At 37.4% G+C, this 12,157-nt stretch overlaps 1 protein-coding gene across 1 annotated transcript; it reads left to right on the forward strand.

Annotated features, from left to right (window-relative positions):
- The first annotated feature begins 925 nt into the window (after window positions 1–925).
- Window positions 926–3,202, forward strand: LOC145679196 (uncharacterized). Its single transcript, XM_081749784.1, has one exon. It carries the CDS (start codon window positions 926–928, stop codon window positions 3,200–3,202), a length of 2,277 nt encoding a protein of 758 aa, XP_081605910.1.
- The last annotated feature ends 8,955 nt before the right edge of the window (window positions 3,203–12,157 follow it).

Raw genomic sequence — 12,157 nt, forward strand, 5'->3', positions numbered from 1 at the left:
ATTGCCATCATTTGAAGGACGATACGAAAATTGGCTTTCATTTTCAGACAATTTTAAAGTTATGATTCATAATAACGATAACGTGTCAGTGTTGCAAAAGTTCCATTACCTAAGGAGTGCATTGAGGGGGGAGGCGTATGATTTAATAGCGAATCTGCAAGTTACAGAAGCTAATTATAAAATTGCATGGCAATTATTGAAAGACAGGTATGAAAATAAGCGTTTGATTGCAGCTACTCATGTCCGTAATTTGTTACATATTAAATGTATCACAAAGGAAGCTACATCAGAATTAAGAGAATTTATTAATACAGCTACTAGTAACTTGAATGCATTACGAGCTTTAGATTTGCAGACACCACTAGAAGAGGTTTTGTTAGTTCAACATTTCGTTTCTCAATTAGACAGTAACACTAGACGTGCGTGGGAGTTATAAATCACAGATCATTCTTTCCCTCCCTTATCAGAGTTCTTTGCTTTCTTGGAACGTAGGTGTCAAGCATTTGAAACTATAAAAAATACACAATCGCAGGAAGTAGTGTCAAGGTCAAGGGGCGATAAAAATAGACAGAGTGCTGAACCGAAACAAAAAGAAAAAACAACCAAATCATACGTGACAACAACTCAGTCTTTCTGTAACTTTTGTAAACAAAACCTAATACATCAGTTGTTTAAATGTCCTGCATTTTTAAACGCTGAAGCAAAAGAAAGATAAGACTATGTTCGAGATAATTTATTGTGTTTCAACTGTCTCAAAAAAGAATGTAAAGTAAAGACGTGCAGATCAGGTGTCTGTAAACGTTGTTCCAAAAAGCATAATACCTTGCTGCATTATGATGTAATGTCAAAATCAGATGAGAAAACCAGTGTTGCTAATTCACAATCAAGAAATTTTTCGAGTCATTCTAATACGAATAGGGAAAATATGACACAAGGTTCTTATTGCATTTTCAAGGGAAAACCAAATGTTACTGTTATGTTATCTACTGCTATAGTAAATGTACGAGATGCGAATGGTAAATTACATCCATGTAGAGTATTATTAGATTCTGCCAGTCAAAGTAATTTTGTAACTGAAGATTTAGTGCAAAGGTTGCGTCTACCTAAAAATAAACACCGAGTTCCAATTCAAGGTATTAATAGTGTGATTAGTGAAACAAAGCATTGTGTAAATGTACATATAGAATCAAGAATTCGTGAATTTGCAATTGATGTAAACTGTTTAGTTTTGCTCAAAATAACAGATAACATTCCAAGTAGGCCAATAGATCATACTGATTGGAACTTGCCGACAGACATAGTGTATGCAGATCCTAATTTTCACCAACCAGATACTATTGACATTTTGTTAGGCGCGGAAGTGTTTTTGGACATTTTGCGAACGCATAAACTAACTAGACCAGGGAATTATCCAGTAGTACAAGAGACTGAATTTGGGTACATTTTGGCGGGTAAAGTTCCTACAACAAGAGATTCTAGTATACCACAAGTGTCATTTTTTGTGCAAGAAAGTAACCTTGATAGACAGTTACAGGCATTTTGGGAGTTCGAAACTATACATTCAACAGTCATGACTCAAGAAGAAAGGCAATGTGAACGACACTTTGAGGAAAACACTACCAGAGATAGCAGTGGTCGATTCGTTGTACGTCTGCCAATTAAGCCAAACCATAAACCATTAGGAGAATCATATAATTTAGCTCTTCGTAGATTTTACCAGCTAGAAAGACGGTTGCAGCAGTGTCCAGAAATTAACGAGCAGTACTGTAACTTTATGAGGGAATATGAAGAATTAGATCATATGAAACCAGTGAAAGAAGAACATGAAGATAGTGGTATGAAATGTTATCTGCCACATCACGCAGTATTGAAACCATCCAGTACCACAACAAAGCTAAGAGTGGTTTTCGACGCTTCTGCAAAGACTTCAACGTGGGTTTCATTAAACGACATACTTATGACAGGACCAACAATCCAGCAAGATTTACATTCAATTGTCACGAGATTTCGAACCTTTCCTATTGCTTTTACGGCGGATATTCAGTCAATGTATCGAATGATTAAAGTTCATGAAGATGACATTGGACTTCAAAGAATTCTGTGGAGATATTCATCAGTGGAACCAGTCAAGATTTATGAGTTGCAGCGGGTCGCATATGGTGAAGCATCATCACCATATTTGGCGACAGCGTGTCTTCGAAGGTTAGCGGAAGAAGAAAGAAGTAAATATCCTCAAGCAGCAATAGTATTGGAACGTGATTTTTATATGGATGATGTAAGCTCAGGATGCCATAATGTCGAACAGGCGTTAAAGCTTCAGAAAGAACTTATTCAATTATTGCAAAGCGGTTGGTTTACTTTAAGAAAATGGTGTTCGAACGAGCCAGCATTGTTGGAAGCAGTGCCAGAAGAACATAGGGAAATTAACTTACCGTTTGAATTTGAGTCCGAGTCAGGTGTTTCAACATTGGGTTTATCGTGGAATCCTGCATCAGATAAGCTTCTCATCACCAACAAGTCAGTTAAAGAATGTCTCACGACCAACATACCAACCAAACGTCAAGTGACTTCGACAATAGCAAAAATATTTGATCCTTTAGGACTTATAAGCCCTGTAGTTACTCCGTTCAAGATTTTCTTACAACAAATGTGGATCCATAAGATCAATTGGGATGATCAAATACCATCAGAGCTCTATCAGCAAGGGTTAGACCTGTGTCATCATCTTCCAAGTGTTAACGAAATACAAATTGATAGATGTGTAGTATTGAAGAATTATGTTCATGTCGAGATACATGGGTTTGCTGACAGCAGTCAACTTGCGTACGGCTGTTGCATATATGTTAAAACTGTGGACATTTCAGGCAAAACTACTGTTAAACTTTTGGGTTCTAAATCGAGAATAGCTCCTATTAAAAAGGTAACGTTACCAAGACTTGAACTTTGTGCGGCAGTACTTTTGAGCAGGCTGTATCGAAAAATAATTCCGATATTAAACATTTCAGTGAATAGTACTTACTTCTGGACCGATTCAAAAATAGTGCTTGCATGGATATCATCTCCAGCTGCCAGATGGAAGGAGTTCGTGGCAAACAGGGTTGCAGAGATACAGGAGATCACATCAGTCAACCAGTGGCATCATGTGTCGTCAATGGACAATCCAGCCGACATTATTACACGGGGAATGGATCCGAAACAGTAGAAGGAAGCAGATATTTGGTGGCATTGACCCGCATGGCTTGAATCATCTGCATGGGCCGAACAATCAGAAGTGGTAGACGAAGATGTTCCAGAAGAAAGGAAAGTAACGACCATATCTTTAGCCAGTTATGAAGGTGACATAAGCTGTCTGGGGAAATTTTCATCATTGTGGAAACTATTGCGAGTTATTTGTTTGTGTCATCGTTTTATTTACAATTGTAAAAATCACAACGAGAAGAAAGTAGGAACTATTTCCACTACTGAAATTAGTGATACTTTACAACAATGCATTAAGCTAATCCAGCAGGTTAGTTATTCGCAAGAATTCAAGGATTAGCTTCATCAGACCAAGTTTCATCCCAAAGTGAACTTAAATCTTTGTATCCATTTATAGATAATGAACAGTTGCTACGAGTGGGAGGACGGCTAAAAAACTCCGACTTACCGTATGATAGCCGACATCAGATCATCTTACCACCTAAAGAGCATCTCACCAAATTGATAATTGAAGAGGAACATAGAAGATTGTTACATGCTGGACCGCAGTTATTGATTTCATCATTGAGGCAAAAATATTGGATCCCACGAGCTAAACAAGTCGTTCGATCTATCATTCATCAGTGTCTAGTTTGTTTTAAATTGAAAGCGTCAGCCTCAGAACAACTCATGGGTCAATTACCATCAGCACGAGTACAGCCAGCTCGAGCTTTTATTCACGTAGGGGTGGATTTCGCCGGTCCCCTAATGATTAAGCAAGGAACTAGATGTCGTAAAGTCACAAAGGCGTATGTTGCAATATTCGTGTGCTTAGCAACCAAAGCGATTCATATGGACTAGTGAGAGTAGTGAGTGTAAAGTGTAAAACAGAGACTGTTAAGAGACCAATTACTAAAATTGTACCTTTACCTAAAAGTGATAATGTGGATTATGTGTAAGTTGATTGACTTGGTTCAATCAAGAGAGGGGAGAATGTAGAGACTTTTATAGTGAGTTTGTATCATTGCCATTACATTTGCATAACGTTTCTCTTTTGTTTTTAAAAGACAGTATGTGTGTGTGAGTGTCAGCAAGTTGAGCACCAAGAGATCCATACAAGACGGTCCTCCGGAATTCGTAAAAAGACAATATAACAGTAAGTTGTAAGTGTTTCAGTTGTTGTGTAGTTAGTGCAAATAAACATTTATTCATTTATCACAATTAAGTTGTTTTGTGAACATTTATTCAGCAAAAGACAAATCATTCCCTAAGTAGGAAAGAATCTCACACCACTGAAACACTTATAGTATTATTCAATGTCAAAGTCACTAACCAATCAGGTTTAAAGTGAACATTGTATGAAAGCATCAAACGGAACCTTCGCGTTTACCCAAATAGCAATCTTTCAGAAAACGAGAGGAACTCCCACAATCCACTACAAGTATCAATGCCATGTGTACACTACATAAAGGAGATTGATTTGTATGGCGTGGTGTTTTCTGAGTTAAAATTGAAACTGGAAGTGGTGGTGACTTTGAATCACTTTCGACTTGACTAGAGACTTCAGGAAACCGTTTCTCGTTATCTATTACCGTTTTTACTCTATAGTGATCAACTTTAAAACCGGAAATGAAGAATTTCTACAGCTTCTAGTTTCTATATGGCCTCCATCGACGAACTAGGTACCTAAATTCTGACCCCTTACATCCTGGTCAAAATTGGTTGTGATCAAGCAGTTTTTGAGATTTTTTGTCTCCGGACAAATGGACAGACACACAGGCAGACAGGGGAAATACATACAGCAAGTTTACTTGGTAAACCAAGCTCCTTTGAAATAAATTTGCCAAGTATTGCGTTCAAAGTCTGTTTTTCCTACTCGAATAGACTGTGTCCGAGCAGTCCCCGACCTCTAGGTTTAAGTATCACAGAAAGCAATGAGAGTTCAATTTTAATTGTAATAACGCTGGTTTCATGATCTTAGAGAGGAATGTCTGGAGTTCCTGCGTTGAAGGTCACGTGGAGCATTTCAGTTATGAAGCCATAGCCGATGTGAGTGGTTGCAGATAAACCACTGCGAAACTGTCAGTGAATGTTATGTAGTGGATGCACGAAGACCACACACAGGACACAGTTAATGACACAGTTAATGACACAGTTAATGACTGCGCTTAGAAATCTCTTTGGCAAGGACACACCTCGTATATAACCCTATATGATTTAGAAAAAAATATAAGTGAAATCTTTCAGTTTAATGTCCCACGATTATTGGCTGTTAGGTTAAGGGAGACAGATGATTTAGGCAAGTAAGTCATGATGGAATAATCAGTGGAATGAGAATGTGGGAGGAAACGGGAGTACCACGAGAAAACCGAGGACACGACGTTGTCTACCACAAACTTACCTGGCGGGGGATCGAATCAGCTCCAGAAGCAAACGCTCTACCATTGATCCAACTTCCTTGGATTTAGGATCAGGAATTATTTTTCTGGACTTTGTGTGTCCATGTTAGCCCGTCACATGTATGAGGGATGACGTCCCCAGGTGATCACATTGCCCAGGGAATTGGAGACGAAGAAAGGAATGGGGAAAGAAAGAAGCGGCCTAGGTTTATAATGTTAGGTACCATCCCAGCATTTGCGTGGTGTGAATGAGGAAAACCTAGAAAAAACCTTACTCAGTATGGTTGTTCTGAAAAAAAAATGTTACACCTTTTCGACCGCGTGTTTCCATAGGGATTCAATCCCGAGACCGCTCGCAACCAAAGGCGAGAGCGTTAGGGCTTGATTTGGAGATGCATGTGTTTGTTTCAGGATGTGTCAGACACAAGCCTTGTAGAACGTAAGAAGACGCGTGAGAGAACATATGCTGCCATTGCTTGGTCAATTGTGATGTCTCCAACTAAACTGCTTTGCAAAAGAGCATCTCAACTTAACAATAGTTCTATGTACTATATAATTAAATAAACTAAAATTACATTAATATTCACAGTCTGTTATGCAACAAACATCGAGTGACGAAAAAGGGTCTTATTATTTACATATCATCTTAGCATGTACATTGCGGTTGCACAGATCATCATGCAAAACACGGTAGGCGTATTCCACTACTCTAAGTATTTCGTCTTCAAGAAATTTGAATTTGAATTTTTAACAAACAACTTTTCCGTGACTAATAGTTTACATATTTTGTTAGTTTTGGTGTGGCACATCAGATTCTATCCTTAGTAGGATTCCAAAACAAAATTGTGGTTCAGATTCCAAAACATTAATCCACATCTTATATGATATCAGTATGAAAATATACGTTAAAGTCGATATATCTTTTTAGCACAAAAGACTCCGATTCGATTCCCGGTGGGATCTCATGGGGTTTGGGTCCCAGTTTAAGTTGTAAGTCCATGTTTCATGTAGCCCGAGTGCTGAAACGGGACAATTAACTACAATCCAACCAATTTTAAAAAATCATCAATACGTAACTAAAAAAAGAAAAAGAAAGAAACTTTTCTTCCTTACTATACTAATGATAGATAATAATCTACTCTTAGTTTCCCATGTTATTTGTTAACATTAAACGTATAAAAAGGTTATTCTACATACTTTTGCCAATACAAATAGGTTACTCTATTTGAGAATTGAGAGTAACTGTAATATCATTCTAGACTTCAAATAACATCACTCACGCATTTCAACCAATTTTTCCGAAAAATCCTCATAATTCTCGCAAATTCCGTGCAGATAGCAGCACTTATTATATTTCTGCATGCGTTCTACGATCGAAACATGCTGCCACCTATCAGCCAAAATGTGAAACAGTTCGGCAGCAGCATCAATCTCAAAACGTTTGACATGTCAGATGCTACTACGTTTATTCCTACATTGTCTAAGGGGCGGGAACAAATTCGTGCGGTGTTAAATTTCTTGGGCAATAATAAGCTCTTTTAAAAATTGTCGCTTATTGTATCTACTAAGCTGTTACATAGTCATTAATTAGATGTATATTTGTCATGGTGCAAAATTTTGGAATGGGGAAGTTGGGAGAATTCTCCCACTTAGCATATCTGGAAACAAATTCCTTTCATTATTAAGTTCCTAGAGGTGAGATAAAGTTACACAATCGTCAGAAGTTTGGAAATTAATAGCAGCAATTTATGCTTGATTAACAGCTGAACTAATGATATGGGAATACACAGAAAACAAATGAAGATAATTATGATCTGGCAACTTTGGAAACGAAATAGAAGCGAAAACGAAAGGTGAAGTAGTCACGTTCCCTAATTCCACATAGTTTAATCATTACGGATGTTGAAATGTGTGAGGCCTTTATGTCGAAATATTCCTTTTTTTGTCCTCCCACGTCCGTCCACCCTGTTCACTTACAATTAGAATGGGATGAATTCGCACTCTGCTCAGTGCCGTTCTTCATAGTATTATTGACTCCTGAATCAACAAGTGTACTGACTCCTACAACAAGGCTCCTACGAGTAAATTTTACATTTAATACATATACAAAATTCTGCAGTCTATACATATAACAAATAAGTGTAATTTCTACTCATAGGGCTCTCGAGCATGGTGTCCATGCGTTAAAACGGCTTAACTCTGGTAACAGTTACCAGAGTTACCAGAGTTTCTTGTTTCTATAACATTAATTATCTGCACGTAGTAAGCAATTTTTATTCCCTATTAGACATACACTAGCATAATACCTGCTCTTCGCACGGGGAGAATATGTTTCATTTTGGACACAAAGGGCACCGAAATTGTCACTAATCAACTTAGAGACCCCAAAAAATATGAACTCGACACTATTATCGGTCATCTTCAATTACTTTTACATATCGCCTCTCCCTCTTAGAGTACTAATAGGGCTGAATTTGGGTTTAAATGGCACCGAAAATGTCACTGTAATCTCAACGACCCCGAAAACTATAGATTCGACACTAATATCAGTCATTTTCTATCATTTTATACATACTCCCCTCCCCCAAGTTGCACCGTCAAAGCGAAATGATGAAAACCACCCCAGACCCGAACCTCATCCATTTTGGAAATTTAATTGTTATTGGTCGAGTCGTTCAAGAGTTATTAAGTTACAAACATACGTCATTATCATTTATATATGTATAGATAGGAGAAATAATCTTAGTTTTTAACATATTTAAAATAGCATCTAATGATTTATTGATAATTTTCAAACTGTTAGACACAGTATTTCATGACTTGTGACAGTATTTACTCTATTGTTACTTGAAGAAACAGTAAAAAATTTAACAACTAATTTTGATAACATAAAATAGTAATAATAATAATAATAATAATAATAATAATAATAATAATAATAATAAGGCAAAACATAGGATTATTTAACTGGTGCCGATGGTATTGTCCTGTAATCCATCTTTAAATTATCAATAAGTCTGACAGTTCAGCGAAAGATTGGGTATTGATAATTATTTTTATTTTTGTTTCAAGCACTCCATGAAAAACAGTTAAAAGTGCAAGGATCTTCAATCTAAATATATGCAATTGAATAAGAAGCTAATGAAGCTTTGCTCCCTAGGGAATATTGTAAATCTGGAAGAGAGAATATTGATAACTGTTTCAAGCATCTTAATCTTTTTGTTCTAATAAAATAAAGTATTCTACTTCTCCATTTGTGTATAATTCCCAATATTAGAGTGAACTACTCAGTATACGCACAAACCAAAATAAAATCTGACCAAAGGAAATATGTATTGTTACTAATAAGAGTTACAGTCTCGGTATCAGACATACTATTTCATAAGTCTGATGAAGGTACTGCTATATTGCCGAATGTGTAACACAAGTTGGAAATAATAGCTGATTGCTTTGGTTAATTTATATTTATTTGAGTTATATTTTTAATCCCAAAGCTAGAATATGCAGTGTTCAGACAATATACTATCCCGCTATTGTTTTGTGTGCTGACCAACATTTGTGTACCTTGGCTCATTTCATCAGCACAGCACAGCACATAATCTATAATATCATGGTATGTATTAACAAACATTAAAAAAACACGTCCCACGTTTACGCTGTACAGGCTAAAGGAGATGGATGATTAATGAAAGTAAATGACTCTGAAAAATGGTAGAATGAAAATGTAGTTAGAAACGGAAAACCCGGAAATAACTAGCGAACATGAAGTTGTTCAACAGAAATTCACATGGCGTGATCCAATCAGGAATATATCATACCAAAGATGAGCAATCTACCGCTGAACCATCGTGGCCCTACGCAAACATAAAGTAATTAAGTTGGGTTAAATACAATTATTTTTACGTTTATTTATAGTTTTCTATTACACTTCTCTACACAGTTTTTGCTGCAGTCACTGTGTAATCTCAAAACGTAAGGGAGGATCTGGTGCAGTTATTCTAATGTAGCTAATCGTTGTACTAAACTAAAGGACAGGAGTACAGTGACCCGTTGCTTTCTCCTGAACATTTAACGGTTATATGGCAAACTGGAAACGTGCTGCAGTTAAGGAAAAAATTGAAAATTAGGATTGGAGATAAACATATACGAGAACGTATAAAACAATAGATTAATTGCATTTTCATTATTCATATAGCAGGCACGTAGCCAGGATTTCGTGAAGGGGGGAGTCCGTGACATGAAATATTGTGGTCATCACAAAAGGGGCTGGATCACTCTAAACTATTTTACTGGAACATATATTGGTTCGTTCAGCCAGGATTTCGTAACTGGTGGAGGGTGGGGGGGTGACATAAAATTCTGAAGGCCCAGAGCTCGATTAATCTAAACTATTTTACTATCAATATATATTGGTTTGTTAGGACAATAAAATGAGGATATGTTGGCAAGTATTTTAATAACAAACTATGAAGAAATTTCGAGCAAAATAATTTTAAAACATATTGAAAAAGATTTTGCAATATTTACGTGCTTCTCCTGTTTATTCAAATATAACAATTTTCCTTTCGTTATGACCTCAATTATTATAAAAAGTACACACTGAATACTGTCTTGTAAAGTATCTTCTAATATAAATCAAATAAAGAGTTTGTTTGCGTGTTTATTGGTCTGTCTGTCTGTCTTTGTGCGGCCTGGGGACTAGACGAGTCGACCGAAAGTTACCAAATTTTGGTCAGGGTTACCTTGGCCGAGGCCCCAGATCAAGACGAAGCGTTTTCTTTTCATATTTCAAAACAGTGGGGTCTCAGGGGGGCGCTTACCGGAACCGGCTTGGGAACCAGACAAATTGACCGAGAGTTACCAAATTTTAGCCACGAATACTTTGGTCCAGGCTCCAGACCAGAGTTAAACGTTTTTCTCAAAATTCGAACCAGGGGGTCTCAGGAGAGCGTTTACCAGGACATGTAAAAGTAGTAGAAAATGACCGATATTTATTTATTTATTTAACAATCACCATATACAGCTTAGAGGCCATTTTACATTGGATATCCAACAACATTAACAATGGAAAGTATTTGGGAAGGTATCGGCCAAGGCCTGTTTAGTAGCTGCCATCCCGGCATTTGCCTGGTAGGACTGAGGAAAACCCTGGAAAACCTCAGTCAGGATAGTAGGCAGCGGGATTCGAAGCCACGACCTCCCGAATGCGAAGCCAACGCTCTACCACTTGAGCTAATAGTGTCGAATTCATATTTTCGCGGTTGCTGAAATCAATGGTGAAACTCCAGTCGCATTAACTTCCAAATTCACGCTATTCGGCTCCGGGCCGGAGGTCACCGCAAGGAGGGTGAGATACCAAGACATATAAAAGTAATCCAAAATGACCGATATTAGTGTCAAATCCATAGTTTTCGCGGTCGCTGAAATCAATGGTGACACTTCCATTAGCGATGACTTGCAAGTATGCGGGCCGGGAGTAGCGGGGGGGGGGGGTGGATACCGAGACATGTAAAAAAATAGCCCAAAATGACCGATATTAGTATCAAATCCATAGTTTTCGCGGTCGCTGAGATCAATGGTGATACTCCCACAGGCGTTGACTTCCAAATACAGCCCCTGTGCGAAGCATGTGTATATTCAACTAGTTTTACAATATATGCGTTCCTTTCTCTGTTGAATCAAATGCTAAAAGAACTTTCTTTCAAAATAATTTTTTGTTTTTATTATTCCGTCAACTACTGTCGGTTCCAAAAGACAGGTTAAAGGAGCAACAGAAAATTGTCCTTGAAATAACATGTTTGATACTGCAAGGATGCGATGACGAAAAGTTATGATTAAAAATGTCCATGCTGTTACACAACGGCACTTATGCTTTCGAAAGCTTGAAATCTCCCTGGCTAGTAGCAGGAATTCTGAGAATTCCATAACTTTTCTTGAAATTTCAAATTCCCTGACTCTTCCAAAATAGCTCGCTTACCTCGCCACCATATTGCAAGTAATACAAATCTCCTCATAAGAAAGAGTAAGCAAAATCTTCCTGTAGTTTTCTTTTTAATTTTTAACGCTGATCCTTCTTTTTGTCATTTCATTTTGTTTTATCCTTCCTTAATTTTTTCATTTCTGGTACGAAGGGGAGTCCGGATCCCCCGGACCCCCCCCTTGGTTACGTGCCTGCATATACCCACTTGAACACATGGATTAGTACTCCGATATAAAGGAATTTATTTATAGGGGCAAGTTCCTCTACAAGAGAGTCGTAATCTATAACAGTATAATGCTTTTGAAAAGTTATCGCTATACATATTTGACTTCTCTTTTTTTAAAAATCTCAATTTCCAGAAAGAAGTGCTCCAGGTTCACAGGTAGAGGTCTACAGCAGTCATTTCTAATTCGATCCTCTTTGACGTCACAGTTCGTTGTTCATGTTCTAAAGTAAACCACAGATCTGTCAAGGAGAAAACAGCACAACGTAGCGTTGATAGAAGAATAAGGGTGGCAGGCAAATAAGGTGTAGTCAATCGTTTAGCAGATAAATTGCTCGTGAACCTATGATTAATCAAACACTGCCAACCTTGTTTTAT

Source organism: Thermobia domestica, chromosome 2, assembly GCF_964235325.1.
Source record: "Thermobia domestica chromosome 2, izTheDome1.hap1.1, whole genome shotgun sequence".
In the NCBI taxonomy this organism is placed as follows: Eukaryota; Metazoa; Arthropoda; class Insecta; order Zygentoma; family Lepismatidae; genus Thermobia; species Thermobia domestica.